The 20,473-nt window shown below is 32.9% G+C and overlaps 1 protein-coding gene across 1 annotated transcript in view; it reads left to right on the forward strand.

The window, feature by feature from the left end:
- The window catches only part of LOC136417268 (metabotropic glycine receptor), a 150,557-nt gene that overhangs the window by 105,497 nt on the left and 24,587 nt on the right, over positions 1-20,473 (forward strand). The window contains exons 5-8 of the mRNA XM_066402884.1: positions 4,071-4,271; positions 8,482-8,550; positions 8,787-8,896; positions 15,324-15,538. Of these exons, the coding sequence (XP_066258981.1) occupies positions 4,071-4,271; positions 8,482-8,550; positions 8,787-8,896; positions 15,324-15,538 (595 nt within the window). The remainder of the gene's footprint in view (positions 1-4,070; positions 4,272-8,481; positions 8,551-8,786; positions 8,897-15,323; positions 15,539-20,473) is intronic.

Genomic DNA, 20,473 nt, shown 5'->3' on the forward strand with positions numbered 1-20,473 from the left:
TAATGTTCAAAGCTCGAAGGCATTTTCGGTATTTCTATAATCTGGGTTTCTCAGTGTACCCCGTACAAGTCAATAAGTAAATGCAATCAAGCGGATTGCATCTGAAATAAATTGGAGTAACTTGAGGGATTTATTTGGAAATAAATAAGAATATAATGAAAGAAGTTTACGCAACTTGCCGAAATGAATTATTTGGATTGTATGAAAGAACTAGATAAACAGCACAAATAGCTTCGAATTCTAGGTACACTATAGAACGCGACTGGCAGAAGTAATTACCTCGCATTTTTGGCAAAAATATGGGAAGTAAAAAGACTAGAAAAGTAGACCACTAAACCGTATCCGGGGCTGATTCTGGCACGGATTTTAAGGGCCATAAAATCAATCATATTAAATGGACCGTACTGTAAAAAAATCGGGCCGGGTTTCAATTAAGTACTTTTATTGGAAATTTAACGGGCTACTCTCTTTAATCTCTCATTATTAAAAGGTGAGCTTTGCAGAGAATTCACGAAATATTCCGATATATGAGGTTTCGACCCATTTTTAATCCTAATATACTTCGAATTCCAAGTGGTTCAACCACAAAAGCCGCTCTCATTTTTCCAAAGCTTGCATCGTTATTATAAGAACACGTTGTTGTCCCTGATGATGATATTTTCGAAACGCTACTTGAAATAAATTGCTCACATTTCAGATGTAAGTATCCTTTATAGTATAAGCCTAATGCTTGTTTGTGAGAAAAAACGATATCGTTAGTATGTCAAGATTGATGTAAAGGGGAATATATTAAGGTTAAGGGTATCTTGACATGATAAACGTAGGTATGAAAAAGGTATGGCAATTAGTATTAATAAATTAAAACGCTGGCTTTTATGTCTATTTGAATATTCACTATCTCCATTATTCTAACAGCTGCGTCGTTGGCAAAATTGTCCTTACCACATAAAATCCAATAAAAGTATTATGTGGCTGAGGGACCAGGGGAAGAACCTTTAATTAATTAATTACATCAAGTTTAACTAGTAAACTGCAACAAGATTGAGTGCGATGGATTTCAGAGACCGCAAAGTTACCTTTTATCTTAATACATCAAAAAGCGGAACGGTTTTATTTTATTTAACAAAGTTAATTTGTTTACTGATACGATGATTTACGTTTCTTCAAACAGCGCACGATTAATGGACTCAATTAAAGTATATTAGTCTATTTAGAGTCAAATTTAAAACCTGCAAACATCGTTCCCTTCTTGACGTCCCTAAATTAAAATTGGCAGTTGAGCCATTTGTGCAAATAAAAATTTAATACATCATGAGCAACGAGGAGACGTTTGGAAGTTTAAAGTTATATTTGTAATGAACCATTAAAAAATCTGAGCACTGTGAATTCCTCAAAGTTATATAAAAGAAATATGCACGTTTCCACGATTAAATTACAGGAGCTCCACATTTCCTGTGTTATTGTGTTGTGTAAAGAAGAAAGTGCATTTTATCTTAAAACGTGTTTGGAGGTACTCGTAATATGTGTGTTCTAAGCAGCAAAGGAATGTAAAGAATAAACAAAAGACCGCTTTAATGCTTTGAAAGTTACTGACTCGTAAACAGCCGACTACACGTGCCAAAATCCTTTTTTGATACTTTGTTGAATGCAGCGCTGAAACTTATCCAAAGACCCGATTGGGCGATGCAGAAAAATGACATACCTTATCAGCCCCAAGTTTTATTACTTTCAACTCAAACTTAATTTCAAAACTCCTTCATGAAAGTTTGAGGAACTTTTTGCAAAAATTACGTTAAAAAATAACACTTCCGGACAGAAAAAGCGTCGTCGCGAGATATTAAAATGTTCTTCAACTTTAATATTGTTACTACATTGCGTTAGACTGAAGAGCAACAAATGAAAAGTCCACTTAAGTTTTTAAAAAACTATTCAGTTATGGATAACTTCCTCCAAAGAGAAAGATCCAATTTTGATTAAAGATGACTGATAAATGTATTATTATTCTGATACATTAAAAAAGTTTTACTCTACAAGTAAAACTAGATTTCATACAGCCCACGAAGAAAGCTGGGTTTAGAAATATTATCTATGATAATTACTATACTGCTCACTTTTTTGTTTAATTTAAGTTATGGAAAATTTTAATTCGTTTTTCATCCACAATTGTAATCAAAACTGTGAAAAAATGTTCTTTCTTCCTATTTAAAATCAATATGATCTTTATATATGGTAAGTATAATATGGTGACAATTACGATTATTTTTCATATATTTTTAAAGCATGTTATTTATTATTTAAATAATATTTATAATTTATAATAACGTAAAAAGAAAAGAGAGAAAAATACTTCACACACCGTTATTGATTCGATCATAGAATGTCTGAAGAATAACTCCTATGTTTAAAACAATTTTGAGATAGTTTTATTGTTCGGTCAATTTTGGTCATATTAAAGTTGTCCCTAAAATTAGACAAATTCGAGAAAATAGCTTGGAAAAAACAAAATATTGTCCTTTTAGAGGGCTGTAAAATGAAAACCAATCACATTAGAACAAAATGACCAACACTTTCGTACCCTCGTTTTTAGTGATCTATTCAGTGGTGGTGTTATAAACAATTTCATTATTTTTATTTTTAAAATTCCATCATTGAATTGCTTGGATAATAAGGCTGTGTCTAAAAGTTGTTTCTTACACAGAAGTACAATTATCATGTAATGTCACTATCTACAAATAGAACTGGCAAGAATGCATTCACAAGAATATTTTAAAGGGTTTTTCTTTCATCCTTTTGGGAACATCGCCTCACACACAATTAGGAGTTGGAACGATGGAATTGCACAGGATTTTCAGTTAAAACTAATGGATAATAACATTCACCCTTTACTAAGGCCTCGAACGAAAACTCTATTTGTTTTTCTCGGTAATTTTCTTTAATAAAATTTTTGTTTCAAACTTCTACTCTGTAGTTTCCGATATACAACCGGCAACTTTTCTTACCTATATAGCCAATACAATAACGTTAATTAACTATAAATCTTCTATAAATCTTGAAAACTATGAGAGCTGCACGGACAACGAATAAATGCAGTTCAATTTGAAATAGTTTCTTATTTTATTTATTCTCAGATCTAAAGAAATGGTATCACTTTTAAACTTAAACTTAATAAGCATTAAATTTCCATTACTCAGAGCTCTGACTCATGTCAGCGTTAATGTTTCAAGTAATAAGCAAATATTACAGCAAATCTGTTGATGCTCTAAAATCTGCATAGCAGCATAATGATCCCTGAAAAATCAGAAAATCCCGAAATTGCAGCATAAGCTAATCCCAAAAGCCACTTATATCATGATGCACTGGGTAGTATAAAGCGTAATCTGTATTTAAAAACGAAACAACTAATCCTAAAAGTCAAACAAATGGGCAGTTATCCTCGGCAAACAGAGCAATTCAATTGTCCGTGTTTGCAACATTTAAAATGGTTAAATTTTGACGTCGAAAGGGATGGGCATAAGGGTCGCTGAATCGGAGGTGGATTTTTTTAATAGAAAAGCATTCCATAGGGTATCTCCCGCATATGTGACAGACTGAATGAAAAGCCTGATAATTAAACATGGAATTGAGGCAATTCAATAGGTTCGATAGGAACTCTTCAGCTGCACTGTTCGTTTTTATAGCGCTGCCTCAGCTCGTGGCTCTTATTGAACTCTAAAAAGCGAGTTAGAATTTAAACCTTTAGCACATATTAGTCTAAATTAGAACGCAATAAATCAACAAGCAAACTTAATTACTTTTTCTAGAACTTTTGCTTTTCCTTGATGAAATGTAATGAATATAGCAAGTTCATTATTTTCATCAATCATTATCCTCAAATTCATTATCAACGAAGGCCAGCTTTATTGCAGTATTACATTTATCAAGTTAAGCCATGTACCGCTGAATATTACCGAAATTGTTACACCATAGCAATTATGTCCATGTTCACATTTACTCTATGAATATGCTAATTGCATGGCAGCATTAAGTTACACATAATTTTGTTTACAACATTAATTTAATTTGTTTTTCAGGCCCTTGCCAACCAATACGATGTTCCCGGTATGTTCGAATGTTTGCCATGTTCGGAAGGATGTGACTCCTGCAATGACGAGAGACCATGTGTAGTATCTCTAAATTGGATGATGCGTAGCTCAATATTAATCCTGTCATGCATTATTGCCTGTTGCCTACCTATTATACTCTTCTTCACGTATAAATGGCAAAATATAAAGGTAAGACGTCGAAAAACTTAATAGAATTACTACAGCAAGTAAACTTTCTAATAAACTTTCAGTTTTGCTTACATCAAAGCTTGCTTAAAACCACATTATAGCTTTAATAGCACTGTCAAGAGTTCATCCCGTGCCTTTTAGTAAAAGAAGTCTTGCTCAAAAGTTTGATACCTAATTAAAACCAGAAAGGAAATTTTAAATATTGCAGAAGTGCATTCTTTCAAGCATATTATGAAAGCTTGAAAGAAAGAAATTAAATTATGTAACACTTGAACAATTTTTAGTCAGTTTTGGAAAATAGATGAGGTATTCAAATTACCTTTTTGCGTGGGATATGACCCTACGAGCGAGTGTAAGACTAACGTGGAGCCATTAAATGCTTAAATGAATTAATATTACTAACGTTGATAGATGATCGTAAAGAAAACTCATTTTTACCAGATAGCAGCTGTAAATCTAAGTTTTTACGGCTGACTTTTATGATTCTTATGATTTTCTCCATAAAATCCTAACATGCTACCAATTCAATTTATTATTAGCATACATATTATAAAAATTATTTTCGATGATACTCGAAAAGATAGTAAACCGTAAACTTTGTTGATGAAGAAAATTGTTCTATAATATACAGGATGCCTCATAATTAATGGTAAATAATCACAGACACACGTCCATAATTTAGGACCTGGAACAGCAGTATAGAAGATCCATCTGCTTCTGGTCTGTCAAATCAAGCGAACTCTTAAGAATATATTTAGAATTTGTTTTTAAACTGTGAACAATTTATTATTGAACTCCCTGAATACATACTTTGTTATCTTATCACGTTGGAATAATATCGACTGTAAATATTGTTCCTGATGAGATTCTATTTTGAGTGATTTTTGGAGGTGGTAAATAAATAATCAACTATTGCTACTGTTTTGGCTCTATTACATTGCAAATTAAAGTCATAATTCCGAAGTGAGGTTGCCCATATATCTGGCTTTAGTACCTCCTTAGATGCGAACAACTGCTGATTGAAACCACTTTATCCAGTTTGGCTCGTTCGCAGCAACCAAGAGTAATAAGATTATGCCATTTGAAAATCATAAAGCTTTTTGTTTTCCAGTGATTTGCATTTTGATTTTCGTTTTGTTTAATATTATCTAATTGGAGGCCCTCGCTCAAAGTAGCGGCTGGATTTTCTCAAATGCAAATAACCTTATTTACATCATTAACAAGCTTATTTTCAAGTTAGAAATCACTCCTCAGAAAATCAACTGGCTCGTGTAATTTAAAAGTTAATAGTTTAATTAGCTAGGGCCTTGGCGGGACTGTCAAGTCCTATATAAAAATATCTAATTCATTAAAGCACTCTTCATTGTGATGTCGCCAGCTCTGAGTGAAAAAATCTGCCTAATAGGGTGTAACGAAATTTCATTCGAAGTATCAAGCTCCAACTTGAAATGTAATCAAAATTTACATCAAGATTGTTTGGAAAACGTTTCACTAATTGGACTGAAAGTCAACAATATCTAATTCGACCTGAAACCTAAAATCAACAATGGCTCCATCGCTTTACCCTAAACTAACATGCATATATTCACTGATTACTCTGTGTACAGGCCATTCATAGTAAATAGAAAATTGTCCACTGTGATAACTTTGTTATTTCGATGTCCGTCAGAACTCCTGTTCATGCAATCACGTTTGGCAATCTAATCCTTGAGTGGATAATTATTTGACTTGAGCGAATAAATTGCGTAATATAAAGTGAGTATTATGTCCTTATGAATAATGCAAACTTGAATTTAGTTGGGTTTATCCCTAAAATTGGATAACCCAACATGTACACTAAAGTGAACGTCAGACAAATTGAGGAAGTTCGCTAGAGAAAACTTAAATTTTCTATCACGTTCCCCAACTACCTATTATAATACAAGTTGTGAATATTATTATTTATACGGATTTGCTTTATTGCGACTGGAATAGCTTCAGCTTTCAATTCGGCCCTACAACATATGCCTTACCTCGATTTCCTTTTTCAATTCTCTATTTTTCCCTTGCTATAGAAGTTTTACTTAGAAATGTAGAGAAAAGTTCATGTAATTTTCACTTTTTGAAATCCCTCGATAAATTTATTTATAGAATTCATATGGATTTGACTCTTTGTCTACTATTCAGAGCAGCAAATGATAGCAAACAAAAAAGGAGATTCAATTTCCGCTGCAAATTTGTTCAGTACATTAATCAGCTTGGAGTCAATTTTCAACTTCGCATTGCCTAACTGCATTGAAACTTCCCAAATTACTACAACAGTGATCTGATTTCAATACCATATGCGCACGTCCCAGGAAGAACACAAATAAATAATCCAACCTAGATCAAAAAGTTTTGAACGGATTAATTAAAAGTTAATTTCCCAAATGGAATTTTGTTGCATTATATAATACAGAACTTTAATTACCCAAAATATAAACAGAATGGGATTGGGAGTTATCATATTGTGCTTGCATATTGCAATTTTGAAATCGTACTACAGCAATGATTTTTTTAAACCGGACTTTGCTTTGAATGCTAGTAAATAGATATTGCTACTACGGTTTTTCTAACATTTATTTACCGTGCAAAAAAAATTAAAATTAATATTAACCGCCGTTGAAATCAAACAAGACAAACTTTTTTGTCCATTTTCATAATTTAATATCTCCATAATAGCTGAACGAAAAATATTTGGAAAAAGTTTCTCAATAAAAGCGTAATTACATAATATAAATAATACTTATTACATAATATACAAGATATTTAAAAAAGTATTATTACACCGGCGGCCCCAACATATGCAATTCCATTGTATCATCATGCCAATTCGACCTTTTTCGCAGTACCTTTTTAATCAGCTTGTCGAATAAAAATAGACACAACTCTTAAAAAGCAAATCCCATGCATAATTACAGAACAATTAAGTATTCACAATCTGTTTACTCATTAAAATCAGTTTACCTATTCCAGAGATATTGAATTATGAAAATGCTAAAAAAATAATTCCACCCGTTTGTTTTAAACGGCAGTTTAGTTTGTGGTAATATCCAGTTTTGCCACTAGCGGTTTTGAACAAGCAGTTTTCATTATTATCCCCCAATGGCACTTGGCGGAAATAGGAATCAAATTGACCCCATATCTCAGAAGGTAATAGAGATATTACAACTCGGATTACGCAGGCTTAAATATAGATTGAGACGATTAGTAGGCTTATATATAGATTGAGACGATTTTTAAAGGACACGACTGAGAGGCAATAATAATTGCTCCACGGATGCCTGAGATATCGGTGAATAAATTTTGAAAAGGGGCAAAAATTAGGTCCTTACCTCCCCCCTTTAGATATTTGTTGGGAAATTAAAATATGTTTTATGTTGTGACTAATGAGACTGATTAAAATTCAATTAGGGAAACTTTCATTTAAAGATATTTTCATAATAACGAAAATAGGTGTCCCCATATCTCAGAAATTTAAAAATATGCTAAAATCCGATTTCCACGGGCTTACAAAACTCATTGAGGCGATTGATTGTAGCTCATATGAAGCAATAATGAAAATCATTTATCTGAATGTAGTGAAATTTTGAACAGTTAAGTATGAAATTATAATACTCTATGGCCACATTTACTGTTATTAGGGAAATTAAATGTCGACTTGTTTATTTTAAATATGGCATCTTATACAGTGTGTCCTAATAGAGATTTTCGTATTTATAATTGTCATGGTATACTACCTACTTAAGAAACAACAATTATTCTAGAGCTTATTATCTTATAGTTAAAATTTCAGATCTAAGATAATAATAGAATCACAACCCCTAACAAACCGGATAGCCTCCACTATTTAACATGGATACACACGTGAGTTAAGACAAATTGGTCACAGCTATATGTTAATTAGTTTCCCCTAAATGCTGATCATTCGACCTACACCAAACAAAGCCTCATCAGCATCAGCTTAAATCTGCATGTATTCGAGAAGTGAATTATGAACAGCCTTTGTTTAGGAGTAAAGTGAAGTAGAACTATGTGTAATGAGCATTTCATAACGACAAAACGGATAACGTCCGTCTGTTTGCTGGTAATTAATTAGTCCAATGATTATTATTGCACTCGTGATAAATAACTAAGTTTACTAGGGATTTTCATCACTAAAGGAAAATATGATAATTTGTTATTGTTTCAGGTTGTACGGGCTGCCAGTCCTGTCCTGTTGCGTGTTGTAGCCTTAGGGGCCTTTTTCATGTATGGAACCGTAAGTATTCCCATTAACAGACACATTTTAAAATTTTGTATTTCGATTCGCTGATGATAAATTAAATAATACCTCAAATAAATTCCAAACGAAAAAGTAATTTGTATGCAGTATTACAGCGATATTCGTGAAAGCATAAGGCTTACTTTTCAAATATCTCCAGATATCCTTGGAAAAAGGTTATTTTAAAAATTCTGTAACATGTATTAGTTTGTTCACGTAGCCACTTTTTTCAGATGATTGTGACGTATTTCAAACCCACCATTTACTTCTGCACGGCTCGTATATGGCTACGCGAAATTGGATTTTCGTTAACTTATGGAGCATTGATGTTAAAAACTTGGAGGTAAGTTTCATACAAAAATAACAGGTGGTTGTTTAAAAAAAAACCTCGTAGTAGATGGTGGACCGTGGACATAAGGCGCTGATTTAAACTATACATTTTCTGTTTACGCTGTGTTCGGTAATTGCATACTGACCACTGATTTTATACGAATATGTAAGGATGAAAATAAAATTTAGGTAACGTTGGTTGGTCAAAAGATTTCATTCAACAATTTGATTGGACAAAAGTTTCATTCGCACCCTCACATGTTTTTATAAAATAGATGATCTCAGCGCTACGAACATTACTCCATCTTACTCCGACTTGTTAGAAATGATGATGATATATAAAACAATATTGTGCTCTGTACCCAGCGAAGTAACACTGACTATGTCTTTACATACATTACATAACTGTTGAGGGTCAACATCAACTTTCGAATATACAGTGTTTCAAAACTATGGGATTAAACTTCTAAGGATTGTTTAGTGCAACAATAGAAAACATTTGAGTATAAAAACTTGTATCCGTAAATATCTTCCTTAGGCACTACGACCTTATGATGCTCTAAGACATTTATGTGCAAAAATCTTTTTATTGATTTTTAGTATATTTCATATTAATTTATTTGTATAAAATAACAACAAGTAATTATTCAAAATGTCGTCCTTGAACTTCATTGTACCAGTTTAAATGGCGTACATGATTTCTGCGCACTTCGCTAAAAATTGGTAACCGTTTTGAACGACTGACAAATGATTCGTGCAATCAAATCTTGCTTTGTTTCCACTGGCGTTTTATAAACCAGAGACTTTACTTGTCCCCACAAAAAGAAATCTAAAGGTGTTAGATTGGGTAATCTAGGAGGCCACGGAACTGGATCACCTCTGCCGATACAATGTTGTTCGAAATGACGAAGTTCAAGGACGACATTTCGAACAATCGCTGCAGTTTTATTTTAGACAAACAAATTAAAATAAAACGTATTAAAACTCGATAAAACATATTTTTGCACATACGAAGTTTATTTTTTAAAAAAGTGATTTTTTCAATTTCGCGTGCTACGTACATTCTGAACGGGGCAAGTTTGCGTTTTGCTTGCTGTCTCACCCCAGACACAAGGGGGGCACAGTTGGTTGGCAGTGCCGAGGTGAACTGTATCTCTTTTGTTTAGATCTTATTTTTGTTCGAAGGACCACAGCTTATTTGGCGCTGAACCAATGCAGAACAAACACACTTGATAACAAAGTACTTATTTTTATTTAACTAAATGTCCAACACTACTGCACAGGTGACAAGAGTCATAACAAAGTGTAAAATTAGGGTAAACTAGAGAACCACAAGCAACCACCGATTATCAAGAACCTTTGACGATCGGGAGTTTTTTGGAACAGGGCAAATGTTATGTTTTAATTGAGAGCAGTATTGAGATCCTACTAAGGCTGTAGGAGTATAAAAAGAGAGTGGGAGAGGTGTTGAAGAGGTGTTGCGTGTTGTGTGAGAGACTATATGAGACTGTGTGAAACCGTCTCAAAAACTTAATTTTCCCACCGAATATGAACCTTATATTATCCATATATATTTTTACCACCTCATAGTCATACCAATTAGTGTGAATTATTAGTGCAGGGGAATAAGGATTGCTTATCAATACGGTGCCATGAAGGTGTAAGAAAAATAATGGGTGAGAAGAGTTATGAGCGTGGGAAGAATGTGGAATGTGTATGCATTTGGATCATGTAAACACTGCCCTTAAGGGTGATTAAGAAGCGTTTACGTTGGCAAAGAAAGAAATTTATTATTAGGTGAGGATGTTGGGTATTTTCCCAACACATTCACTTTCGATTTTTTTGTTTTTGTTAGATTGGTACACATGTCACTAATATATGTTGGCATTATCAGTCATTTATAATATACAGGGTGATTCTAGATAAGTGGGACAAGCAAATGTCTTGAAATCGGAAAGATCTACAAAAAAAATGTTCAAACAAAGTCTACTTTATTTTCAAGGCCTCAACTTTTTATAATGTCTTTTTTTTTTCAAGGTCACCTTCACCTGTCCTTTGGGGTCAACTTTATTTTTTCAAATGTAACACCCAATTTTTTTTTTTGAGATTCCAATTCTTTGTTGGCAGTAACAATGTTTTTACTTGAAACATTTTTTACTAAAAGTAATGAAATTCATAATAATACCAAACTCTTATCCCGCGAACGCTACAAGTCCAATTTAATAAAATTTTTGTTAAAACAGTAAAATTCCGTTGAAAATAGTTTATTATGGTTTTTCATTGATTTTGTTAAGACTTGTGTACTCCATAAATCCATCAATGAATCTTATGATTGATTTGTTTATGAATAGGCATAGATTTCGTCTCATAATCCATACCCTTTAAGTAGGTATACGTAGTTAGCGCCAGAAATTTTTTAAGTTAATTTCTATTTATGTTTTGGTATAGTCTAGACTGAGACATACACCTTTATTTTTTTGTTATTTTTATGTTTATGTTTAGTTTTAAGATAAAAAGTCAAGTAGATTTCTTTAGGCGGATAGTTCGATTTAAGAGTCAAAGGCTCACGAAAGTAGTTTTATTCGTTTTGTGAATAATTGAAATGGATTTATGGAGTACACAAGTTTTAATACAATCAATAAAGAACCATAGTAAACTATTTTCAACGGAATTTAACTGTTTTAACAAAAATTTTATAAAATTATACTTGTAGCGTTCGCGGGATAAGAGTTTGGTATTATTATGAATTTCATTACTTTTAGCAAAAAATGTTTCAAGTAAAAACATTTTTACTGCCAACAAAGAATTCGAATCTCAAAAAAAAAATTGGGTATTACATTTAAAAAAATGAAGTTAACCCCAAAACACAGGTAAAGGTGACCTTGAAAAAAAGTTAACATTATAAAAAGTTGAGGCCCCGAAAATAAAGAAGATTTTGTTTGAAACATTTTTTTGTAGATCTTTCCGAGATATATATATATCTGTTCAAGATATTTGCTTGTCCCACTTATCTAGAATCACCCTGTATAATAATTTATAAGTGTCTATAAAGATAAGACGTGTTTTGGTGTGCTTGGCGATTTCTTGCTATCGAAAAATATGGATCAAAGAATCTGTATTAAATTTTGTGTGAAAAATAAAATTAAGTGCTCCAATGTATTTAAAATGTTGACTTTGGCATTTGGCGAGTCTGTTTTGAGCAAAAAAGAGTATTTACAAGTGGTACAAGCTCTTCAAAGAAGGTCAAGATATTAATGACGATGCCCGCCCTGGACGATCAAATGTAAAGGTTTTGCTTACTGTTTTCTTCGATTACAATAGCGTGGTGCATCATGAGTTTTTGCCAAAAGATACGTACGATCAATAAAGAATATTACCCTGAAGTTTTGCGCAGTTTACGTGAAGCAATACGAAGAAAACACACGAATTTGTGGAAAACAATTCATGGCTTTTGCATCATAATAATGCACTTGTTCACACTTCGTTGCTTGTTCGTGAATTTTTGGCCAAAAACAATACCCTAATCATGCCTCAGCCACCGTATTCACCGGACTTGGCCTTCTGCGAATTTTTTCTCTTCCCAAAACTGAAGAGACCCATGAAAGGACGGAGGTTTACCACAATTGAAAAGATAAAGACCGCAATGCTGAAACAGACTAAAGCCGTACCAAAAAGTGCATATCACTAATGCTTCGAGGATTGAAAAAAGCGCAGGCACAAGTCTATTATATCTCAGGGGGATTACTTCAAAGGGGATAAAATAAATATTGATGAGTAAATATTTTTCGGCTAAAATAAAAAGCCACCTTTTCTTTTGAACAAACCTTGTAGCTGTCTTAAAGCAACATAAGGCCGTAGCGTCTTAGGGAGACATTTGCGGACACGGGTTCTTATACTCAATGTCTTCTATTGTTGCCCTGAACATTCCCTAGAAGTTTGATCTCATAGTTCTGAAAGACCCTACATATTCGTGAATAAAAAAATACATTTTGTTATAGTGACAGTGGTATCTAACAGTTGAGGCGATTTCAACTGGCGAATAGCTTGAGTTTGGTATTTAGAACCATGAATAGAGTGAGTAAAAATCACATCAATTTGAACTACTAGACGCCGAACCATAGCTGGTCGAAATAGCCATTGATAGATATATCATTTCTGGATAATCATATTTATAATGGTCTGACCTATTTTAAACACATCCTCATACCTTTATCTGACATTGACAATAAAAAACACATAAATTATGACTTTCTCTAAGATATGCTTCTGATATTTCAACTCATATTTAAGGTTTTTATTAATGATCACATAGTATTTTTGTTTCAAGTAATAACGAGTGATACATGTACATATATGTAGGTTTTTCTAACGTTGCCTAGGGTTTGATATAATTTATTAATATTAACTGATACACTATTTAGATTTCTGCTCGCGGATAATAGGTTCAGATGAACCACTCGAAAGAAAGAGAATTCTTTAGATTTGGAGCGCTCTTAAATACTAAATCTAAAAGTAATAAAACAGTGTCGTACCCTGGCTAGAGAGCAATTATTGATTTATGACACCACCTGCGACGTTACAATAATACTGATAACACTTGATCGATACTTTCTCATAAATGCCAACAAAGCGCGGCTGCATTTCTTATCAGCACCGACAAAGAGCGGCTATCCTGTCCCACAAGTACCGACAAATGGTGGTTAGACGTCAATCATCAAATATCAAAATCACATGAATATAATAATTGCAAAACCCTCTTAATTGACGAAAATACTTCTAACCAGGTTGCAACATACATAGGCGCCCTATAAGGGCACATCAACCCCCTCACAGCTCTTTTCATTTTAGATCTAACAAGAGTAACTTAATTAAGAATATTAACACTATCACTATGTACAACTAAGCGATTTCTTGATCGTGTCTCAACTTTGTTGTAAAAATAGAGAAGTTTCTACATATATACAAAAGGGTTAAAGCTATCTGACTTATGAATCCCATATATAATATAATATATTATAAAGTAAAATTTCTCTTGTACATTGACTTTATATGGTAAAATATAAGGCGTCTCTGGAAATAGCGCCCTAAATTTAAAAACATATTCTAGACTCCAAAATAGGACAAAAACTTCATATAAACATGTATCAAAAAATACTTTCTTTTCCACGTATGTGACATGAAATGTTAGTTCCTGAAGATGGCTTTTAATTAATATTAAAAAAAACTCGTAAACAAATTATTTAAATTTTATACGTTGCCATAACTTTTTGCTGTTTTTCAATATTTGAAAAGAAATTTAAATCCTAGAAAAAACGTACCGAATTTTTTTTATATGTACCTCTATTCACACTTTAAGAATTAAAAATAGCAAGTTTAATTAAACATATCGACTGAACGTCTCATTAATAAAAGGTGATCATTTAAGAAAACCCTTAAATAGGCATTAAAGCTTCAGAAGTATCTCTCAAATCCATCCTTTTTATGCACTACCTCTTCCTCCATCGCCATTGGTCAAATGTCCATTATTTTATAGAGTTTCATAAATATTGGGAAAAGTTACAGCAAACATGAAAAACTTCATTAACTTATCTCGAAGAAAACTCTCCTTTCATGTATAGTATGTGGAAAACTAAGCGTTTTTCAATATATGTTTATACCAAGTTTTCGTCCTATTTTTAATGCTTGGAATATATTGTTAAAATTTATGGCATTATTTATAGAAAAACGTTATGTAATAAAATTGGTAAATTAGAAATGGTTAGGACGAAAACCCACCCCAAATTGATGAAATAAAATGGTGTCGGATTAATATAACAGCCACACGTTGCGTTTTCCCGTCCATTTTGATATCCTAATATGTTTTATCGAAAACTGGAGAACTGTACCAACAAAGGAAAAGAACCGACGATCTAATGGGATGTACTCTTATTCTTTATGGCCCTGTAAATGATGACTTTATAAGAAAAGCCTCAAAGCAAAAAAGAATGAAATGTTTCTCACGCTTTGTAAGGGAAATCAATTTAATGGTGGACATTTAGGAAACGACTATTTGCCATAATTTTCGTTTTTGGCAGCGAAAACTATGGCGTGGCAGCGAAAACTAGATTAAAACTTATTTTTAATTTGCGAGTTATAGAAACAGTACTACATAACTGTGTTAATACTCTCATTAAAACTCTGTTCCATTAAACATATTCCTTTCTGAAAGATACGTTTATGTTAAAGCGAAAAGGAGCTTGAACATGATGAAACAGAATTAGCGAAAACATGTATTCTATGTTCTACTGTATTAAGAATACTCAGTGTATATCGTGTTGCCTTAATGCATATTAAATAAGGAGTTCTATGTAGCGGAAAGCTCAAAATTGCTTCACTTCATAATACAAAGTTCGTATTGAAAGTTTATTTCTCTTTGAACATATTTTATTTACCTCTTGCAGGATTTCAGTAATATTTCGCGTAAGATCAGCAAAGGCAATAAAAATCACTGACGTGAACCTTCTCAAGAGATTGGGACTTATCGTATCATTCTTCGCCACTCTGCTGACCATTCGCACCCTCGTAGCTCCCCCTATAGTCATCGTTGGCAGGACTGAAGACGATTTAAAAGCTTACTTATGCCGGACTGACCTATGGGACAACTTTTTCAGCGTTGGTAAGTTCATTTTCTCACAAATAATATTAAATAGGCCTTTAGAGTGTCGCTTCAGTTCAACCACAATATGCCAGTAAACTGAGCTATTTCAAATAGGGCAAGATATTAAAACTTTTATCAAGCGCCCCGTTATGACGGTTCCTAGATCGAAATATCATTGTCAGACTTCCTTTATTTCATTGCATATATTGGTGTTATTGAAGCCAAAGAACGGGAAACGACGGGGTAAAATGAGCGAGTTTTATTATTGAAAAATCACTTTCGACTAGAACTTTCAATATAGGTTATTAGAAAAGTGTTTTAACCAGCAAATTGAAATTTTCAACGTTTTGGTGCAAAAATGGTAAAATACGCCACAAAACCGTTTAGATTATATCAATTTTTATTACGAAGATATGACCTTTATTTCAAATTTTGTAAAATATTTATTGTTTACTACTTTATATCAAAAAGTGTAAAAAGCAAAGCGAAAGCTGACTTGAAATAGCTGTTTCATATTCAATAAATCACTTTCGACTTGAACTTTCAATATAGATTAGAAAGTTATCGTAAAAAAATTAAAATTTCTTTGCTTTATTTTTGGTTAATTGATTTAGATTCTATATCGGCTGAAATTTATGGAGGATTTTTTTAAATTTAAGAGAGAATTTTGACACCTAAACTTGATATGTACACTTCAGAAATATAGAGAGCTCAAGTTAATTGAGTTAAAGTTGGAAAATTGTGTAACTAATCTTCGAGAGTTATACGTAGAAGAAAAGAATCAAAAAACACTAAAAACATCCAAAATCACGTTAACTGTTAACGTGATAATATCATCCAAAACAAGAATCTGATAGTCTAGAATGACAATCCGAAATCCAATTTTACCAATTAAAAGCTCTCGAAAACCTTCATTAAATTAATTTTATAGAACAGCTTGGTAACATTTACCTGAAGGTTTCACGTCGGCTTAAAGCTTTACATGTAATCAATTCTGTATTGTATGTTTATATGAATCGTTGTGCAAAAGACTCTTTTTTACGATCAAATAACCATTTAAGCCTTATTAAATGAACATCCAGAGTTTTTTAAATAAAAATTTGTGGCATTCCACAAATTTCCGGATGAGCTCTGTACATTTAAATGCTGATTACGAGAGAATTACAGGAATTTGTTTCATTTGGATTTTTTTTAGGGTTGAGATAAACAAGTAAATTCGGGTAAAAGGTTTCAAAACAATATCATTAGTTAGTTTAAAATTATGTAGAAACATGTTTTGGGTATTTTGGAACCACCTCATGAATGTAAAATGAACCAAATTTTTAATTGCTATATAGTGCCATTATTAAAAAACTTTCCGAATTCCGCTCTTGAATTTTTCTTCACCCTGTGAACTATACAATTTTCTCACATCTAAGCAATTATCTCTAAAGTATTTACGCATTTTTATTTAATTACCTGATGGCTGTAAAAAGGAGTAACAATGTAAGGATTAACAAGATAGTCTTCCTGTGCCGAAGCAAAGGCGCAAAGATTAATCAAGATTTTTTTATAGTCCCTTCACTATTCTTTTAGACAGTTTATTGGGTGTCCTGGATAGGCAGCAAAATTGGATTTTTCTCTGAGAAATATGATGCATTTTATTAAAAGCATGTTCCTCCACGATTTGTCCTTGTAAAAAACTCTTTAGCATCATAGTAATGCGCTAAGAGTTTAAAGCATGCCTTTTATTAACCTCCAGATTGAAAATTAAAACTTCAACTATAAATTCTCCAATGGGACTATTACCGAGCCAGATGATTCGTCCACAGAGTTGAAACAAGTTTGCAGCTTTCGTAATAAAATTCTATCAGTAGAGTCATAAAGTGTTTACGGGACGCATCAAATCACTTTAAACTGTTTTAGGTTTTGAAAAATTTATTCTGTCAACAACAAACTTCAAAAAAGAGAATTATGAGAGTTAAGTGCATCGAGTTCTTGATGCTCTTACTACTCATGCTAATTGAATGACTTCCCTTTTGTTTAGGATTCCTTGAAATAATATTTAAATGTAAATAGTTATTATCTCGACGAGCTCTATAATAATTTGCATTCGCAATGGTGATATCTCTTTCATTTATGCAATATAGAGTTACATTTGAGCCTATTTTCAAGACTCGCTTCCCAGAAAACGTATTAAGGACGATGTGGTATATAAATCAATTATTTTAAAGCCAAAAACACCACTTAAATTACCTTACAAACAATTTTTTGGTCAATTTGTTATTAACACGTCCCTTTAATGCATACAAAATCATTCTTTAACGAGCACCATTAATTAAGCATTTTTCATAAATGCATAATTTTGCAAATTTGATAAGCCTCGTTTAAACCGAACATTGTAGACCTGTTTTGAATTTGTGGACCAATTGATCTCCAGCGATACATCACACAAATCATCTCGACGAGCTCTATAGCTCTACATAGATGGGCTGATAACGTTTCTTTCAGTTTCTAAGATGTAAGAACACTTTCAATTCAATTTACTAAGAAATGTAGATTGAAGGATCTTTCTGTAGTGAAGAACTCAGGTTCAATGTAAGATTCACATGTTAGTCGATTGCAGGAAAAAAATTCATTAAAATTTCAGGATATTTAGTGCATAACTCGTAAAATAAATTTACGTCCTAACAAGCCTCTAAATGCAGTTTTCCAGGCAATCGTGAAATTCCGGCCGGGTAGACCACTATGCATTATATATACAAATAGTAATTAATGTAATCTGCATTACAGTGCATTAGTTGCAGTGCATTACACTATTTGCATTACTATATACCGTATTACATGATACTATGCCGCAGTACTACGCATTATATTGCATTACAAGCGACATTACAAAGCATTACCACATTACCAATAGAAAGTGTATAAAAAAACGAGCAAACGTGTTGCAACGCATTTTTTATTTGAGTTCAGAGTACATGTTCTCATTTTTGTTGCTATCTACAAAGTCTTATTCGTTTTATTATCACTTTTCCTCTCACGAACATTTTTTGGACCTACGACACGGATTTTCACGTAAAGAATCCGTTGAAGCAGCACTTATCGTCCTTCGATAAGAATTTCACGTACACGACGCTACTTTAGGACGTCTGAAATTTTGCAGTTTGAGGAACAGCACAAGCAGCACATCAGCCAGTCAGTTGGTGACATTATTTAATTATTATTTGACCAATCCGTAGTTTCCTATTTTCCAAGTTTCCTTCACATTTCTCCTGCATTTTTAATGTATACTATGTCTAGATATTACTCGACCCGTTTCTAGCATTTTCTCGCATTTTCTTCAACGACTCGTCCACGGTTATATAAGTTGCAATTTGTGTTCAGATCTCGGTTATTAGCATATCATATCGCGTTAAGCCAAGGTTGATTTTACGATTCCTAACCAATTTAATTCATGCTCACGAATTATTACAAAACGTCTCGTAGAAAAAAGTCATACTTCTCACAATTCGTGCTAATCATCAAATAATGCCTAAAAGCCGCGTCAAAATTGGAATGGTTCCGCAATAGTTTTAATTTAAATAAAACGTTCCTTTTTAATTCAAACATGCTCCGAGAAGTTATTTATAAACGGCCAAATCGATTTTCTAGATTTTTAAAATCAAGCCGACAAAATAAGTTCGAAATTGAAACTCGTTTACAGAGCGTGAAGAATAATTTCTCTGATATACACGCGCTAGGAGTTTCGGTCACAAAACGAATGTGAAACTCGCTTGAAAATTGAATCTAGATTTTATTCAGTTACAGCTGGAACAAAGCAGCTGGTTTCAAATCAGACAAAAGTAAAATACAAAATAATGACGCGCAATTAAATATTCACTCTCAAGCAAACCCGCAAATCGATTGATTGGCATCACTCAACGCATTTGGGAAATTACCGGATTTGGGCTTACTGAGCTTTTTTTGTAAACACCAAACGTGGTTTGAATTCATTGACGTGTTCAACTCAATCATTTATAATCGAAAAGACTTATCGGAGTAACTAATTTTTTAAAGGTCTTTTGTAAAGAGGATAATTTAAAACTTATGACAATTCGAAGGTTGCAGGATCAAATTATTAAATCGCTCTAGATTTGTTAAAGTAACGATACGCTAATGAAAAAGCAGTCAGCAACTTTCACATCACTGAATGGTTATTTAAATTGACCGACGCTGCAAAGTAGTCTGCTAATGGCATTAGTAAGTTATTAGATACCACCATATTTTGACCTTAGAAAAGCCTTAATTACCCATTCAGGATTGGGATGCTCCATTGATTACAATACTTCTTCATAAACTAGATGAAAATCATGAATGTTTGGACTATAGGAAATAGTATACAGATGCAGAGTGTTCCATAACAAAATTGCAATTTTACATGATAACTCTTTTGTTTATTACTTTACATTAAATTACCTTTTTAAGTGTTTTGAAATTCTACTTCTACTCTTTCTTCATTGAGATAGCAATGCACAAAATGGCTCTTTCTTCTTTTTAAAATAAACACATGGTGACTAGAAAGTCAAGGGCCTTTAGTCCTGCATGGAACGCCCCGTACAAACTTCAAACTCAAATACAAAGTGCGTTTCAACATATTTGCCCTGTTCTTTGTAAACTTCCTGTTGGTAAAGTGGTAGTGCTTTGTAATGTCGCTTGCAATGCGATATAATGTATAGTACTGTGGTCTAGTGCCATGTAATGCGGTATACAGGGTGTCAATTTGAAAATTTTCTACCCCTATTATGTTGAAATAGGAAAGAATGTTTTTAAATCGCCGGAATACGTCAATTTTGTTATCGAGGAGGAACAATTTTTATGTAGAATTTACTGCGTCTCTTTCAACCCTCTACCAGACAGAGCCACCCCCTCAAATATTTCAAATGGTAAAAGGGGTTAAGTGATACATCATTTTAAAGGGCTTTTCATTTTCTA

Source organism: Euwallacea similis, chromosome 27 (genome assembly GCF_039881205.1).
Source record: "Euwallacea similis isolate ESF13 chromosome 27, ESF131.1, whole genome shotgun sequence".
Taxonomy (NCBI): Eukaryota; Metazoa; Arthropoda; class Insecta; order Coleoptera; family Curculionidae; genus Euwallacea; species Euwallacea similis.